Here is a 19,754-nt window from a genome sequence, read left to right as displayed (position 1 = left end):
TACTATTATTACTAATAAAAAATACATTCTCATTTATTGAGTCCTTTCAGGGAATATAATACTATTTGTAGAAAGAAGAAAATTAAAGACAATCTTGTTCTACTTTATATTATAAATAGCTTTCCTAATAAAATAATATGCACATAATATTTAAAGGACCATAAATAAAGGATTCCTTTTTTAAAAAATTTATTGACTCGGCAGTCGAGTTGTTGCTTTGGCCAGACCAGGACATGTGGCCCACTGCGCCTGGTCTTTGTGCCCCGTCACTCCTGCCCACACGCAGGATGGCCCACAAACAGATCTACTACTCGGACAAGTACTTCGATGAGCACTATGGGTACCGGCATGTCATGTCACCCAGAGAACTTTCCAAACAAGTCCCGAAAACCCATCTGATGTCTGAAGAGGAGTGGAGGAGACTTGGTGTCCAACAGAGTCTGGGCTGGGTTCATTACATGATTCATGAGCCAGAACCACATCTTCTTCTCTTTAGACGACCTCTTCCAAAAGAGCAACAAAAATGAAGTCTATCTGGGGATCATCCATTAAATCTTTTCCAAATTTAATGTATATGTGTATATAAGGTAGTATTCAGTGAATACTTGAAAAATGTACAAATTGTTGATCCATACCTGTGCATGAGCTGTATTCTTCACAGCAACAGAGCTCAGTTAAATGCAACTGCAAATAGGTTACTATAAGTTGTTTAAGATAAAATTTCTTCTAGTCGGTTTTTCTCTTAATATAAGTGTCTGTTTGACTTTACCTGTTGCTTTTGTTAAATAAAGTTTGTATGTTGCATTTATAAAAATAAATAAATTGACTCTTACTTTGGTCTCTAACTTATACATAGCCTTTTAACCATAAGTCGTTCTATTAATGGAAATGAAAAAACATGTTTTAAATTTTATATGAATGATTACTTTTCTTTTTGGATTGTTACAGTAATATATAGCCATAAAATAACTAGAAGTGAATATATATTCATATAAATAAACTACTGTTTAGATAAATAAATGGGGATAAGGAACAAATTTTCCTTAAAGAATAGTCTCAAATTTTATATATATACTCATATACTCATATATGTGCATATGTATATATATACACATCGATGATAAAATGCATATATAGATACATCCACATGCAAAAAAATAGTAATTTCATACTTGGAGTTCCAAACCAATGCTACGTTGCTTATTGTGTTGTTAAAATTATCCCAGTTTTGGTTGTTGAGAACTTTTACAAATTGACTCCTATGCTGCTTCAACATACTCCCATACTTTTTTTTTTTTTAGCTGTTTGGCTTCTGTTGTTGTTGTTGTTGTTTACTTTCTGGCACTACCTGCATGATGTGAATTATTGCTAGAACCAACCATTTCTCCAAGCAGACCCAATTTCTTTCATTGGAAAACAGTACCTATTGCCTTTGAACATTGGTAAAAATTATTTTTGTTTTTTAAGATTTTATACTTAAGTAATCTCTATACCCAATGTGTGGCTTGAACTCACAACCCCAAGATCAAGAGTTGCATGCTTTACCAACTGAGCCAGCCAGGTGTCCCTGAACATTGATTAAAATTATTAAATTATTACAAAATTAAAATTATTTCAGAATTCCATTATTCTAGAACAAACCTAAAATTATTACAGAATTTTTTATTTTAAATCAACTGGCTACCTGTGTTTGGAAGCTAGACAAATGAGATTAGATGTGCTAGGTGCTGTTCCACTAGTCCTAGACATGACTGATTATATTCGGATATATTCTTGAGAAGTGAGTAAGCGCTCAGAGACTAGAGATTGTCTTTTGGGGGCCAAATCTTAGCTCTGTGACTTATTTTGGCAAATTTCTCTTTTCCTCAGTTCCTCATCTGCAAAATGTTTCTATTATAGGGCTACTGTGAGAATCAATTGAGACAGACCAAGAACAGTGCTTATTAGTACAGAGTAAATGTCTAGTGAATGTCATCATTGTTGTTATTGAATCTTTACAAATAAGTGTTATTTCTTCTGTGCCTGACACAAAAAATATATATTTTTTTTATATATTTGTGAAAGAAACAATACTTTTCAAACCTAATACTTTCTCTAGTTATATCTTGTGATTATATTTAGGTTTTTGTATAGTGTTTATGCTTAAAATGAGTTCCCCATTCAGCAAGCAGCACCATGAGTTTCCTGCAGAGTCATAAAATTAGGGATGTCTTATTTTCACAGGGCTCCTGATTAGGTTTACTTTCCCTGGAGGGAATTGCAGCTCTCCCAATGCCTTGGATTCTCTTTGTTGAATCAGCTGACTGCCAGAGCCTTCTGTCTCAGCTCAGAGCAGACAAGGGGCCCGAAATGGCAGATTCAGCACTCTGATCCCTTGTATTTGATGATTTTTTTTAATTTTTGTAATTATGGCCTTTTCCCCTGATAATTTATTCTCTATTGATACAGATTATAAGAAATTCTTGTTTTTAAAAATATTTTATTTATTTGATAGAGAGAGAGAGAACGAGAGCAGGAACACAAGCAGGGGGAGTGGGGGAGAGAGAAGCAGGCTTCCTGCAGAGCAGGGAGCCTGATGTGGGGCCTCGATCCCAGGACTCTGGGATCGTGACGTGAGCCGAAGGCAGACACTTAATGACTGAGTCACCCAGGAACCCCATTTTTTATAGATTTAATTCATTTACTTCAGAAATTTTCTATCAACATCTCCCCTGCTACTCACACAAAATTGTAGTGTTACATCTCATCTTGAATTCATGCCATGTGGTCTAGGATAGAATGGGCAGCATGCTGATTCAGTCATGTTTTTAAAATGGGCAAGTGCCTACAAGTTGTGATACTTCCAAATTCCAGGATAAACCTGACATAGAGCCAAGCTATGTTGGGTTCTGTAATTTAACAACTGTTATTTGAATGCAGTGAATTTTTCATTTTAGGGTTCCTCAAGTATACAGATATATATATATATATATAGGTGTGTGTTTATATTTGTGTAAACATCATAAGCAACTGAAAATAAATATTTAACCTTTTAAACTGTAAGTTCTATATAAAAGCTGTGGGCAATAATATTTTTTATAATGACCTCATTGCAATTATATTTTAATGACCATTGTATTAGTTTTCTATTGCTGCATAACAAATTACTTCAAATAATGCTTAAGACATAAATTTATTATCTTGCAGTTTGCATGAGTCAGGAGTCTAGGCTTTTTAGTTGTGTCCTCTTCTCAGATGTTGCAAGGATGAATGACGGTGTTGGCCAGTGGTTACATCCTCATTTGAAACTTGGGGTCCTCTTCTAAGCTTATTCAAGTTCCTGGCACAGTTCAATTCCTTGTATTTGTAGGACTGAGGCCCTCAGCTTCTAGAAGCTATCTTCTACATAGGTGGTTTAAAAAGTGGCTTTTGTTTCTTTAAGGCCAGTGACAAGCATCTCTGCTACTTCAAGTCTCTCATAAAATGCCTGGATTCTCTCTTAAAGAGCTCACGTGGTTAGGTCAGATGCACCCAGGGTAATCTTCTTTTGATTAGAGACTTTAATTATATCTCTAAAAATGTCTCTATTTTCTATCATATTCTACTGGTTAAAATAAGGAAAAGATAGAGAATATCTACAAAAAGGGAAAGATAGAGAATATCTACAAAAAAGTCTACAGCTAACATCATACTTAATGGTGACAAACTCAAAGCTTTCCTGCTCAGATCAGGTACAAGACAAGGATGTCCCCTCTCACCACTACTTTTCAATATTATCCTGGAAGTTCTAGCTAAAGCAATAAGATGATAAAGGAAAAAGACACAGACTGGGAAAGCTGAAACAAAACTCCCTTTGTTTGCAGATGACATGATAATCATCTATGTAGAGCTGAAAGAATTGACAAAAGAAATTCTGGAATTAATAAGTGATTATAGTAAGGTTGCAATACACAGGGTTAATATGCAAAAATCAATCACTTTCTTATATACCAGGAATGAACAAATGGAATTTGAAATAAAAAAATACAATACTATTTATATTAGCAACCAAAAACATTGAAATACTTAGGTATAAATCCAACAAAATACATACATGATCTATATGAGGAAAACGATCATACTCTAATGAACAAAATCAAAGAACTAAATAGATGTAGAGATATTCCATATTCATAGAGAGAAAGACTCAATATTGTCATGATGTCAGTTCTTCCCAAATTGATTTATAGATTCAATGCAATCCCAGTCAAAATCCCAGCAAGTTTTTGGTGGATATTGACTAAATGATTATAAGGTTTATATGAGAGAAAAAGATCCAGAATAGCTAACACAATTGTAGAAGAACACAATCAGAGGACGACTATCTAAATTCAGGACTTAAAATAAAGCTATGAAAATCAAGACAGTGGGGTATTAGTGAAAGAATAGACAAATAGGACAATGTAACAGAATAGAGACCCCAGCTATAGACTCACATAAAATATCAGTTGATTTCTGACAAAGCAGCAAGGGCAATAAAAGGGAACAAAGTCTTTTAACAAATGGTCCTGGAACAAGTGAATATCCACATGCAAAAGAATGAATCTAGACACAGACTTTATACACCTCGCAAACACTAACTCAAAGTCAATCATAGACCTAAATGCAAAACTCTAAAACTCCTAGAAGGTAACAGGAGAAGACCTAGATAAACTTGGGGTGTGGCTATGACTTTTTAGATATAGCACCAAAGGCAAGATCCACAAAAGAAAGAATTAATAAGCTGGACTTCATTAAAATGAAAAAAAAAATCTACTCTGTGCAAGGCAATGTTAAGAGAAGAAGAAGACAAGCCACAAAGTAGGAGAAAATATCTGCCAAAGACACATCTGACAAAGGAAGAACTGTTATCCAAACGTATAGAATTTTTAAACCTCAATAATAAGAAAACAACCCAGTTAAAAAATGGGCAAGAGATCTAAATAGACACATCATCAAAGAAGACATACAGATGGCAAATAAGCACATGAAAAGATGCTCCACATCATATGTCATTAGGGAAATCCAAGCTAAAACAACAGTGAGATACCAATACACACCTATTAGGATGACCAAAATCCAGAACACTGACAACACTAAATGCTGTAAGGATGTGCAACAAAAGGAACCCTCATTCATTGCTGGTAGGAATACAAAGTGGTACAGCCACCGTGGAAGACAGTGTGGCAGTTTCTTACAAAACTAAACATACTTTTACCATATGATCCAGCAATCACACGCCTTGGTGTTTATTCAAAGGGGATGAAAGCTTACATCCGCACAAAACCCAGCACACAGATGTTTATAGCAGCTTTATTCATAATTGCCAAACCTTGGAAGCAACCAAGATGACCTTCAGTGGGTGAATGGACAAATAAGCTCTGTTACATCTAGACAATGGAATATTATTCAACACTAAAAAGAAATAACCTATCAAGCATGAAAAGAAATGGAAGAAACTTAAATACATATTACTAAGTGAAAAAAGCCAGTGTGAAAAGGGTATATACTGCAGGTTTCCAACCATAATATATTCTGGAAAAGGGAAAACTACAGAGACATAAAAAAGGTCAGTAGTTGTTAGAAGTTGGGGTAGAGACCAGAGGCACGAATAGGTGAAACACAGAGGATTTTTTTAGGGCAGTGAAAATACTCTTCTAGTTACTATAATAGGTACATGGCATTATACATTTGTTTAACCAATCAAGTGAACCCCATGTAAACTATGGACTTCTTGTGATAATGATATGTCATCAATTTTAACAAATGTATCCCTCTGGCGGGGGATGTTGTTAATGGGGGATGTTACGTATGTGTGAAGGCAGGGAGTAGATGATAAATCTCTGCAGCTTTTCCTCAATTTTTCTGTGAACCTAAAACTCCAAAACAACAACAACAAAAACAGTCTTAGTGAAAAAACAAAGCAAAATGTCTGTCTGCATTCAAGAAGGGATTACACAAAAGTATACCAGGGGTGAGAACCATGAACCCTGGAACAAGTGATCTTGGATTCTGCCTACCTGTATAAATTCATACAACCGAACGGACCTCCCTTTTGTGCCTTACTTTATCCAACTGTCATGCAAAACCACCCTGTTCACTCTGCTGATCTACTTTGTACAGTAGGGAAGGAAGAAAACAGCTGACGACTAGTTTCTCCTAAAATGAAATACAAGCTGCAAGTACTCAATATTTTTTTCCAGTCTAAATTTTCTATTCCCATCATAGAATTCATTGAATTCAAATATATGTAATTATACTATACCCAAAACATTCCATAATGATGATCAAATAAATGATCCACCTTCACTTTTTATAATCTAAGTGTTACTTGCCATTTTCTTCACACAATGAGCTAAGAAATGCAAGGAAAAAATGTGCCTTATTTGACATTTAAAAAATTAATAATATATAAATAGGCTTGTTAAAACAAATTTTGATCCTAGTTAGATATGTCCTTAGAAAGCAAAGTAATTAACCTTTTTAACTTGAGTGTATTGAGATACTATGAAAAGTCATCTTTTTAAAAGTACAGGAACTCTAGAACTTCCATTCAGAACAAACAGAGCAGAAACAAAAGCTGTACCCAAAGAACTGTCTTCTGGGGCATTGGGAACATGTTCTACTTCAACACAAATCCTTAGATTTAGAAGATTTTCTTCCATGGATTTACAACATTCCACCCTTGAGTGCATAGTTGGAGTAATTGGATAAGCCATAATGTTTTTTTTTTAATGTACAAATAATTCCTTGTAGCTATTACAATTCTTCTGAAAGCCTCTAGAAATCATATTGCAATGCAAATACAATTGAAAATATATAAGATGCTAAGGTCATAGATAAAGTTCACAATTACTTGGACAAATTTATATAATTTACTGGAGCTTGCTTTCTGTGCCTGACTTTATACAGCTGAACACTTGGGCCTATCTCAAATCAATTTTCAGCTCAAGGAAGTGGCTTATTTAAAAAAAGAAGTGGCTGATTTAAAGATATTATGAAAATAAGTTATTCTTTTCTATACTTTGATTCTCAGGGGGAAATATTAAAAGAAAATAAAAACCTTCTTTACATGGAACATGACATTTAAGATTGTTATCCCCATATATAAAAGTATAGTAGGCCAATCTTTAATTTCTATGAACTCCTTTCATCAGATGAGTAGTTATTTTTAAAATTTCTATGAACTCCTTTCATCAGATGAGTAGTTATTTTTAAAATATTTTAAAATATTTAAAGTTATTTTTAAAACATTCAAGAACATTTTAAAAATAGTTATTTTTAAAATGTTCTTGAATGTTTCTTGTTCCTCAAATTCTATCTTGTTTACTGCCAATCTATTTTTAATGACATCTTTTCTCTAGTCCACTATATTTTGGCTATATATATATATATATATATATATATATATATATAATTCTTTTCTAATTTTCAGTGTTGCTCTTTTCTTCACCTATGGCAATGTTTTGCAATGGAATTGGCATTTTCATTTATTTTTCTTTTAAAGAAAATGCCGTTGTTACAAAATGCTAAATTTTATTGATATTAGCTATAGCAAATAATAAAAAACAGAATCTTGAAAAGCAAATTTTAATTTAACAGAATCAGAACCTAAAGACTAAAACTTGTCTCAGTATCTAGGGACATTAAGGAACATACTCATCAGGATTCTATATAATCAAAGATTTTTTTTTGAAAAATGTAGAAAATATTATATTTTCATTTCTGTTTCTTTATTTCATTTGGTCCTGCTATAGGCAAAAGTAAAAGCATGCTGTGAAAGCACTTTAAAGCATATAGTACAGTTATGGGTTGGATTTTGTCCCCCAAAATTTGTGTGTTGAAGTCCTAACTCCCCAGGTCCCTTACAATGTGAGCTTATTTGGAAATAGGTCTTTACAGAGGTAATCAAGTGGAAATTAAATCATAGGATGGGCCCTAATCCAATATGATTGGTGTCCTTTTAAAAGGGAAATTTGGACACAGAGAAATGCATAGAGGAAATATGATGTGAAGAGATATCACACTTCACAGCAAAAGCCTAGGACAGAGGCTTGGAACAGATTCTCTCTCACAGCCCTCAGAGGGACCCACCCTCCCAATGCCTTGCTCTCAGTCTTCTAGCCTCCAGAGCCATGAGACTCTGTTGTTTAATCCACTCAGTTTGGGGTGCTTTGTTACGGCAACCCTAGGAAACCAATACAAGTACTTTAAAACTGCATTTTCTTGTGCTTATTAGTATTGTCTTGTGGTTATTAGTAATAATAGCTTCTGGAAACCAGAAACAAGAGACAAGACTGGTATTGTCCAATGAGGAGTAGTCTTCTCTTTTACTTTTATCATCATTTATTGATCATGTCCTATATTCCATCAGCTATCATGAGTTCTGATGCCTTCATGAAGAAATAGTGTGTTGGCCTAGTGTTTAAAAGCTCATATTTGGAGTTAGACCCCCTGAGTCCATGAAATTAAATTATGATTCCATTATTTACTAGCTGTGTGTTTTTATGGAGTTTACTTTATCTCTATTCATATATGCCCATATAAGTTGTGGGGCCTCGTGCAAAGTGATAATATGGGTCACCCTGTGAAACAGGCAGGAAAGAAGTATTGTTAAAAATTCTAAAATTGAAAACTTTTTATTTTTAAAAATATTTTATAACATATAAAATGTAATGGGGCTAATAGTGATAATGGATAACAACCTAAAGTTACAAACTGTAAAAAAAGTCTTATTTTTTATATATATTACAACAAATAATAATATTTCATTGTGGCATCCTGCTTGGTCATAAGATTAGTCTGACTCACTTTTCTGCAAATTCATTTATTAGGTTATTATTTAATAAAAATTTTACATTTGCAAGAACTTAGTTTTTCAACAATTTATTTGAAAATGATGTCAGTTACTATTAGCAAATGTAAGATCACAAATAATTTTTGGTAATTTTTCATTTTGAGAAAAAAACCCACTGATGTAACTAATCGAGAAGTTAAGGGTATTTTGTAGACTATATTAACATTGGGATTAATTTCTGATAAATTATTTAGAAATATAACTGTTAGTGGATCTAGAGCTCATGATCCTCATGGAACAACTATTCTAAAAAGGTTTAACTCAATGCAAATCAATTTCACATAATTCTAAATTTAATTTTAAATTTAAGTAGATGCAATGATATTTTAATGTTTCCTTCTACAATTTACGTAATTTGTAGAGTCAATTTAAGAACTAATGAATCATTGAACACTACATCAAAAACTAACTATACAGTGGCTAACTGAACATAATAAAAATAAATAAATAAATAAATAAATAAATACAAAAAAGACAACCACCAAAAAACAAAAAAGAAACCAAAAGTAGATTCATGATGTGTATATAATTCCAAATGCCCATTAATGCAGTGTTTTATATCTGAATCCTCAATCAGGAGGAAAAATTAATTTTAAAATTATTTTCCTCATTAATGATTGATTTATTTAAAGCTTCATATGGATATCAGGCTCTTTTCTAATATGATGGTCTTTAAACTTAATTCCTATTTTTAATGCTGTGGATATTTGCTTTTGAATATTACCTCAGTTTTCAATGCTAGATATTCTAAACTCTGAAGAATTCTAATCACTTCCTGATAAGCTTTTTTTTAAGATTTATTTATTTGAGACAGAGAGCATATGAATGGGGGGAGGGGCAGAGGGAAAGGGAGAGAATCTCAAGCAGACTCCCCACTGAGTGTAGAGCCCAATGCAGGGCTCCATCGCATGACCCTGAGATCAAGACCTGAGCCCAAATCACAACTCGGATGCTTAACCGACTGTGCCACCCAGGCGCCCCCCCCATAAGCTTTATTAAAATCCCCATATGTACCCTCTTATTTTGTAATAATACACTAACATATACAACCTGGGCACCAGCAGTTCTTGTCAGAGAGTTAATATCTGCACACCTGCCCTGGAGATGGACAGCGAAGCCAACCTTCCAACACAGGGCCCAGTGCTGCCCACATACGAGGCCTCTTCTTCTCCTTATAGCTATGGCTTCTGGGCCACCTTGGCCACCTGAGGATGCCCTTCATTGCTCTGAAGCCTGCACATGTGTGCTGGGCCCCTGGCCAATTGCTCAACGCCCATGTGCCTGCCAGGCCACGATCCTAAGCTGGAATTGGCATGTGCCCCCCAGGCTATCTCCATTGCTCACTCGTACTCCTGTGTCTCACAGATTCACTTGAAGTTCCAAGATAAAATTATGAAGAATTTCAAGTAGTGACATCAGAGCCGTAAACCAAGTACAAGGCTCCTCTGAGAGCAAGGCCCTTTACTCTTGCCCTGTCTGTGTTTGCTTACTAAACTAAAAGATTAGAATAATACCTACTTTTAGGGTTGGTGATGATACTAAATTAGTTAATATATATGACAAACTTATTAAAGGGTCTGATTCATAGCAAACACTCCATAGATTTTAGTCTCTGTATTATAATGACATAGAGACTCAGTCACTGTTTCAAAAGTGTTCATAGTCTAGTTAGAGAGAAAGGCATGTGAACAACTTATTACAAAAATACAATAATAAATACCACTAGGCATTAAGAATATAAAAATGTCCTGTCTACAAAGGATGTATAGAGGTGAAACTAATATACACATATAGTTCAATGTAATTAGTATAGCTTGAACTTCCACTGCGAATGTAGAAAATCTCAAAAGAAAGTTACTTCTACTCTAACATTGAAAGGGAAAAAAAAAAGATAATCCATAAGATCCTAACTTTTCTGGAACCCGTCAGAAAGACAATTAGGTGAACTGAATTCCAAAGGGTGACAAGCTCCTCCAAAAAGACACTGAAAAGGGGCGCCTGGGAGGCACAGTCAGTTGAGCGTCCTACCCTTGGTTTCAGCTCAGGTCCTGCTCTCAGGGTTATGATCTCAAGGTTGTGAGATCAAGCCCTCTCTCAGTCTCCAGCTCAGTGTGGAGTCTGTTTAAGACTCTCTCTCCCTCTCCCTCTGCCCCTCCTCCCTGCGCTCTCTCTCTCTCCCCCTCTCAAATAAATAAATAAAATCTTAAAAAAAAAAAAGACACTGAACAAGCGAAGTATTTTGCCTTTGGCAGAATATGGGAGGAAGTAGTGACAGACAGAAACATGTGTAAGAAGGATACAACTGAAATTTTAATGAATTTTGAAAGATTAAATGTCGGTTAGCAAAAGAATTTAAAATCCCTAGAAACTCTGGACACAAAGATCATCTATACTTTCTCATCATCTTTTTAACATAAGCCTCTATCTTTTGCATATAAGAAAGCTTGGGATCATGAAAGGGATCTGAAGAATCAGCTGCTGGAGGGTAAATATGAAATCCAGGCTGTTCTCTCAGGGGACCAAAATCCTTCCACTGCTGTGGCAGAGGCAAGACCATGGCCAGAAATTTGTACTTTTGTCATGACGCAAAGCAAAACTGCTGGAGGACGGCAGGACAATCACTTGCCCAAAATCCCCCCATTCTTACAAGATAGGGGGAGATGGAAGGAAAGCTGAGAAAATCCCACCCTGAAACTGATGTGTAGGGCTTACCTAGGAATGAGGTTGCAACAGACTGAGAAACCTCTCTGCCCCTCACGAGGTTTGCACCAAATAATAAGCAACGGCAGTCAACTGCTAGTGTAGCTTCAGAAGCACAGAGACCCTCTCTTCTGTCACACCCAGGTGAGGCCTGCTCAAAGCTGATGGGGGAGGGGCTGAGCCCTCCAGCATGCCAGACTTCCCCTTAAACTTGAGGGAGCCACTGTTCCTACCCTCAGGGACCCAGAATCCTCTGCACCGATGGCTGGGCCATAGCAGAGAACTGCCATTAGATGGCACCAAATCTCAACCAAGCTCTAGACAGTTCTGGATTACACACCGTTAAGCCTGGATGCACCTTGCTAGATGTGCAGGTTAACCCTAGCCATTCCACTATTTTTGTCATATTACAATTTAATACTATTTTTTCTTAATTGCCACTTGCCATTGTGACATTGGGTATCCTTTATTCCCCCTTTCTCTGTTTACTAAAACAGTGTATTCCAACCAGGTATGTGACTACTTGGGAGGAAGAGATCACACACAACACACACACACACACACAACATTCTAAGATTAAATAAATGTTCTAGCTCAATTTATCAAGAATAAAAATGTTTCTGAAGTACAGGGCACACAGGAAGGGAAGACATATCGCATGTTTTAATGTGGTTCTCTTGATCTTCAGGGATTCTAATGGAACACGGAGCTCCATTGACAACACACGCATGGTAGATATTTGCCAGATCTGGAAAATTCAGTTCTTGCTATACGACAGCTGCCAGGTATCTTAAACATAAAAGTACTTTTCCCCTTCTCTTTGTAGCAACTTTTTACTTTTAGCAGGCATGGATAATCTTGTGTAAATCAGTTATTACATCAAGGATTTTAAATGGTGATTTGCTACTTGTAGGTGTAGGTCTTTTTATTTCCTCTCCTTTTATTTTGGTTCCAAGAGAGAAAAAAATATAAACATGAATCATCAGCCCCCTGCTTTAGCCTGATATCAAGCTCAGAAGGCCTTAGGAGAGGGAATGAAGAGATGTTTGAGTTGAAAGATTAAAAAAATAGTAAAGAAAAAAAGTCGTAGTTATTTGCTTAGTTCCTGGGCCTGAGCTAATTTTCAGATCCATATATATTGTTGGAAGAGGTAGCCAGGTCTCTAGAAGGAAGGACCCTGCAACATGTATATCCTGTAATGATTCCCTAGTTAAAAAAGTAATTTTAAAAAATAAAAAATTAAAACCTTTCCCATTGTAATTTGATGAATTTCCAACAGGCAAGAGTTTACATTTCTTGTTCTTTTCATCATTGGGAATTGGGTGTCTTAAACCTAACAGGCATACACTGTACTTACTACATTTCTTATCCTGACCTCTAAGGCTCTATATGAATTTGCCCTTACTTGACCTCTCAACCCCTTCTCCAGCTCTCTTCTGTGATTAGCACAGTACAGATGTACTTGCTCTTTATTCCTCAAGCATATTCAACTTTGCTCAGCACTTCACACAAGATCATCCTGTGATTTGTTCCTTCTTGTCTTTCATTTCTTAGCTTCGGTGTTCTCTCCACAGAGAATCCTTCCCTTTAATGCTAAGTAGCCGCTACCTGTTCTAGATGACAGGATGCTCCTTCACGTCCATCACAGCACTGGTGATAGGGTGATGGTTATGTTTGCCTTTTCTGGTTTTCCCCAAGAGAATGGAAATTCCAGGGAAGGAGGTATCTTGACTATCTGTTCCTGGCTATCTCCTGCCACTTAGAACAGATTGAAAACAAGATTTTGAATAAAAGAAACACCTTCAGTTTATGTACTTGTTAAACATTTATCTCTACCTTTTTATTAGTACTAGGTATAAAATATGGGTTTAAAATTGCTTTAAAAATACAATGGACTAGAGCTTTTGCTTCCAGAATTGGTGGTGGTGATTTGTTTCAACCCCCTGTCCAGAACAGGGTTAAGAAAGCGAGTGTGTGTGTGTGTGTGTGTGTGTGTGTGTGTGTGTGTGTGTGTGTGTGTGTATCACGTTGGGATGCTAACAAGGCAATAACAGGGCCAAATGCTAGAGGAAAAGAAATAAGACCTAGAGATGTGAGTCTGGTATTTGCCTCCACTTTTCCTTTTGTGGGATCTGGCAATTCTGGAAGAGATGATTGAAAGGTTAAGAAGCTGATGAGAGTTTTTGAAAAATATACAAGAATCAAAATTAAAATTGGGTTTGGTGGTCAACAGGGAGCATTGGTAAATCGCCCTAGATTTTGATTAAAATCCAAATGGTCTACACCCCTGAAATAAGGGTAAAATAAGATGTGAGACTTCTAACTCCAATCTCTGCTAGTAGTAAGGTAGTTCTAGTTTGTTGATAACCCAAGCCACTTACAGAAGCAAACACAAATCTGCTTCAGAGGAAATAAAATTCTTTTAGACCTTGGATATCTCTTTACATATTTGTATATTGAACATAGCAAGCAATAAAGAGTAATCAGGCAAATGAAAAACAAGAGAAGGGGCGGAGGACAGACTGATGGACACAAACAGCAGTAGTGGACTACAACAAACTACAGCTATAGTGGTTTTAGAAAGCATGCATACGTTGAATACCAAATTACCATCTCCACCTCAACCTAAAACTGCACTCCGAATTTTTGTCCCCAAACCTATTCTGCCATGGCCTTCCTTATTGCTGTCAAAGGTAACACCATGTTTCCATAGCTCAGCCCAAGACATTATTGTCATCTTTGACTTCTGGATAGGAAGCCCTCACTCTTATTTTAAAAATACAGGTAAATACATAATCTGACCATTTCTCATCACATCCACAGCTACAAGCTTGTTGCCCTGTTCTCACTGAATTGTCTGGAGTCTCAAGACAGCAGTCAGGGTGATTCTATTAACGCATACATCGAACCAGATTTTCCTCTGCAACAGTTTACCCTTCTACTCAGGACAAAGGAAGCCTTAAAATGGCTCACAGTGTTCTACACTTTTCCAAATTCATGTCAAGGCCTTACAGTTTTATATATGTACCATAAATTATATCTCACTGGAATTTTTACTGTAATTCTTGTGCCATAGGATGTCACTTCATGTGTTTTCCTATAAGATAGGAAATGTTTACAGTGAGCCAAGAATGTTCTGTTGGCATTGCCAAAACTGCAATGGAAACTATTTACTGGAAGCCTATGTTAGTCATTTTTTTTTCAAAAACTCATAATTTTGGTAGCAGAATTAGATTTTAGTCATTACAAGTGAAGATTATCTTATGTTGATTAATGGGCATCAGCTGTTGTAAACAGTAGTAGTGCTTTTAAAAAATATCTTGACCTAATAATTTATTTTTACATCAGCTTGCCTTATTACTTTTATCATTTTTCCTTTCATATAATGCTTTCTGATTAAAGTAACATCTCACTGGGCACCAGAAAGCTATTTGATTAAACTATCTTAATCTATTGATAGTCTCTTTAGACTAAACAGACTTAGATATATATGACTGTTAGCCTTATTTATTTATTTTTTGGTTTTGCTTTTGTGTAATGTTTCATAATTAAAGCAGTCTCCCATTGCACTCCTGTCGGACTCTCTTACTAATATATTTCAATCTAATGATAGTTGAAAGATAAACTTGGAGGTAAAAAAATTTTGATGTAAGGAACTATAGAGGGCAGAGATGCTAAAAACTAGAGCACAGCCCTGATTAACATATGGTTATCATTTCTTTTGTTCGTAAAGCAAAGCTTAGAGGTACGTTGAAGTTCAAGATTGTTATTTGAAAGTTGAATTTTTACAAGTTTACAGTTTCCACTGGCCTCTCAAGCTTCTTTTTTTTTCCTTTTCCTTATCTACTCAAATGGAAATTATAACTACTCTTTAATTTTTGTTCTTAAGTTCAATCAAAGTAGATTATGTAATTGAACTGTCATCAGGATAATAAAATAGAAATTAAGACTATAGACCAATTTTATATAAACTTTATTTAGCAAGATGACTAATACATTAATAAATCTAACAACCTTGGTTACTGTCACCGTGACCTGGACCCTCCTAGTCCACATCCTGAATCAGGATCTCAGACGTCACCTAGAGTGGAACTTATGACATGTTAGTGGAAAAATGGAAACAACATTTTGATATTCAATTCTGGGGAGGAAACTGTATTGCCAAAAACAATTCCCTTTGTAATTTTTCATCTCAATTATCTGCAGCATAATGGCTAAAATGTGTTTTCTTCTCTTTTGTTCTGATTTGGTAAGGAAACACAAGATCAGTCTCTACAGCCACCTGAACAAGCTGCCAAGACCATTCCTTTTATAAAGAGGATTATTTCCGCACAATAGTGAGTGAAAGCATGTTTCCTTTCCCTGTGAAAATTCTGTCTACCTTGGGATAGGAAAACACCCCCCACTCTGCTTTTCCCAAATTAGATAGTACTAAATTTCTAAAAAGAAGGCAAATTATATCCTTAAATAACATGCATTATGAGATAAAACATTTGAAATTTGCCTTGATAGCAATGTTGTTCTTATACAAATGTTTTTAGACATAAAAACATCTTAGCATTTTTATCTTCTCTGTGTATTTCTCTCTCTCTCTCTCTTTTTAAAGATTTTATGTATATATTTGAGAGAGAGAATGAGAGAGAGCATGAGAGTGGAGGAGGGTCAGAGGGAGAAGCAGACTCCCTGCTGAGCAGGGAGCCCAATGAGGGACTCTATCCCAGGACTCCAGGATCATGACCTGAGCCGAAGGCAGTTGCTTAACCAACTGAGCCACCCTGGTGCCTCTCTCTGTGAACTTCTCTTAGTAATTTTCTCCTTACATGCCTACAAAAGTGACTAACTTAATTCTACAGTTAATAATGATAAAATATTGTTTAACTCACTAAAACTTAAGGAAAAAAAAGAAAACCTAAAAACACTTAGACAAATAGATTTATTTTCCTATATAGTTTATTTTACAAAATAAAGTAATATAAAATGTTTTATATACAAGACCTATATTCTTAATAACATTTACTAAAATTCTAACTTCTATACACTTATAAAGCTTTTGATACTCAATTTAGGGAGTTATTAGAACAAATTGAATCCATTAGGCATTTAGAATTCTAAAGTTTAGAAATATTTTGTCAATGGTATCTTTGAATTTGCAAATTTTTTTCTTAAACACACAGAAAAGCAATTTGGGACTCTTTATAACTATATTCTTAGTTCATTCAATAAATCTTGATTGAGTGCTGACTTTGTATTGGTCATACCTTGTTAGTACTAATAACACAGCAAGAAAAAAGGAAGGAATTTTCTGCCCCCAGGTGACTTAGGACAAGTGAGTGTAATTAAAGAGAGAGTATTGATTGCTATATAAATATACTGACTTTCCTTGTACATTGAACTTTTTCTCAAAGTGATGAAATGTAATCTTCATTCTACTCACCGCCCACACGCCTTTTACCTGCACCTTGAGTTGACCTTTTAAAATTGTTTGAAAGCAAACATAGGATTTTTTTTTTTCTGAAGATGATTCATTTTTTTCATTTTACACACAAAAGAGGTAATATAGAGTTTATAATTCATAGAGTTCTTAGTCCCGTCCCCATTTCTTTGTGACCATGCTATTTCAAGTAGGTTGGTGCAGAATACATATACTGCCCTCATAACCTGTGAGCAAATCTAGAAGTCAGATATGTGTTCTTATTTTTTCATTGGCCTGAAATATTAATGGAAATCCCCAAAGACAGTGCCCGATTCAACCTCTATCATTGAACCATCTTTATTTTGCAGTACATGAAGTTCACATACTTGCAGTGATCTGAATGGCTTGCTTGACAAGAATGGCAAAATCACATTCTTCTGCTCTGACTCATTTTTGTACTTATTCTGATTAGAATTTTCCTCAGGGCACAGAACACGCCTTCTTCATCACTTTAAAAATAATCAAATAAAAATCAAGCAAAAGGAATTACAGTAGTAGTTAAGCAATTCATATACATTAAGTTATTTGTTGTTGACGTATGATGTAACTAAATTTTGGGGGAGATGAAAACAGGGCTGTGCTTCAGGTGAACTCAGGGGAATTCCTTAGTTAACCTCTGACTAAAGAGTTGCCAGTTCCATGTATATGAAAGCCAAAGCAAGTGAATCCAAGATTAAATCTAGGTATCAGTTCTTCTAGAAATTGTTCCATGACCTCTCTTTTTCACTGGCCATACCCATCATACTCTCGTGCCCTCAGACATAATACCTCTTCTTTATTCTCCCATATTTCCCATCGTTACACTTAACACATGGTTTCTAATTGTGAGTTGTAGTCTCACACAGACAATGAGCTCTGTAAGGGCAGAAGGTATGTTTTATTCTTCTTTGCGGACTTGTTACCTCATATTAAATCGTTTGAGTTAACTAATACTTTCCTATGCTTTAGAATGTTGCTTGGATGAATTGAATGAATCCGTGAGTGAATGTGATGGTCACCATTTTGGCTGGGCATTCTTTCCTTCAGATAACCCAGCCAACTCTCTGGGACAGTTTTCATTCTGGCTACAACATGGTTTTGTTTTCTGGCCTGATTGTAACAGATAAAACAAATCTGAAATACAGAGAAGTTAAGTTTATTGATACAGAAGGTCACTCAGCAGAGCTAAATCTATAATTCTAGATGAATTAAAAGAATGAGACAGGCAGCTAGTGGCTAAAAGCATAGTCTTTTGTGTCAAAAAACAAAAACAAAAACAACCCCACCCCGGTTAGAATGTGGGTCCTCTTGTTGACAAAGGTAAGGTGTCCTTAAGTAATGTACATAATTTTTCAGAACCTCTGCTTTTGAGTAATGCCTGTTTTGTAATACTGCTGTGAAATAATCTATATGTAATTTAGCCCAGTGCTCATTATATATTAAATACAATAATCTTACACATAGTATAAATATTGGCATTATGGTTTTTAAGTAATAATAATATGTCAGACAAATAGGAAAGTCATAAGATGAAGGAAGCACAAATAAAGAGCAATGGGTGTCCATATGACAGAGTGTAGTAACAAACAAACAATAACTCATGAAGTTATAGATCCTAGAAGGTAATTTCATGATGGGATAAATATATTCGCAAAATGGCCATGGCTATTGTGAGTAAATATCCATGTGTGCCTGGGACAGACCTATCTTACACTTCTTGTCTCACTTTAATTAATAGCTCTCCATTTCACTCTCAAAACTGTCAGAATTTGGATGATGAATTGCATGGTTACTAAATGATGGCACATATGCTAACCTGGAAAATTTTAGGAGAAACTTCCTGAAATATCTAATAAGCATCATACAATGAAAATTTGGCAAACCATGTGTAGAAGAATCTCATCTTCTGTAAACAAAAATCTAGGGTGATTCAACATTTCTGATCTGTCCCCATAAGACCATCTTGAATGCAAATTGTTTTTGTAGCAGTTCACCTCAGTGTTTTCTCACCACACAGCTGATAAGAATGTAATTTGGATGGCTAGACGTGAAACATACCAAATGACTCTAAAGTTTCATTTTTACTTTTTTTTCTTTTACCACCTTGCTTCCACATTCAACTTATTTTAAAAAGGCTTTTTATTCATTTATTTATTTTTTACTTGTATGATCTGAGATTTAGGACTTGAAAAATAGTGAGAAATGTCCATTTTCTTTTTTCTTCTCCCTTTCTATACAGAATAACATCCTTTCCAATAACAAGTATTCAATAAAGGGAAAAAAAAGGTTGTGACAGGATATTCTTCCTTGTTATTTACCAGTCTTTGTTAGCATTATGAAAGCAGTCATGGTACTTCAAGTGATTTCTACAAGTCTGTTCTCAGCCATTATCTAAAAAACAAAACAAATACAAAATAAATTGCACAGTTATTCATAAATAATATCATCTTTGCTATCAAATATCTTCATAATTAAGAAAGCAAATATGCAGAGTGCCTATCTTAAATAGATCAGTTTTTGAAAATACATTCCTTCAAAGTAATATGTAGGAATTTTCTCACTGTGTTAAATCATTAGTGATGAAAGAAAGCAATATCAGATTATGGTAATTTACAAAAGAATAGCATTTTAAGCTATTACTCATGGAAATACAGATAGAGATTCAGATCACATTATTAGAAATTTAATAATTTTCACATTATCAGAAATTTGCAATTGAAAGAGCTGTGGGGAATTCACTTGGCAAGT

At 35.1% G+C, this 19,754-nt stretch overlaps 1 protein-coding gene across 1 annotated transcript; it reads left to right on the top strand.

The window, feature by feature from the left end:
- Window positions 1–287: 287 nt before the first annotated feature.
- LOC113923072 (cyclin-dependent kinases regulatory subunit 2-like) lies at window positions 288–808 on the top strand. Its single transcript, XM_035721881.1, has one exon. It carries the CDS (start codon window positions 288–290, stop codon window positions 525–527), a length of 240 nt encoding a protein of 79 aa, XP_035577774.1. The 3' UTR covers window positions 528–808.
- The last annotated feature ends 18,946 nt before the right edge of the window (window positions 809–19,754 follow it).

Source organism: Zalophus californianus, chromosome 9, assembly GCF_009762305.2.
Source record: "Zalophus californianus isolate mZalCal1 chromosome 9, mZalCal1.pri.v2, whole genome shotgun sequence".
NCBI classification, from domain to species: domain Eukaryota; kingdom Metazoa; phylum Chordata; class Mammalia; order Carnivora; family Otariidae; genus Zalophus; species Zalophus californianus.
The sequence above is the reverse complement of the archived record's forward strand: the minus strand, read 5'-3'. Positions and strand labels throughout refer to the sequence as shown.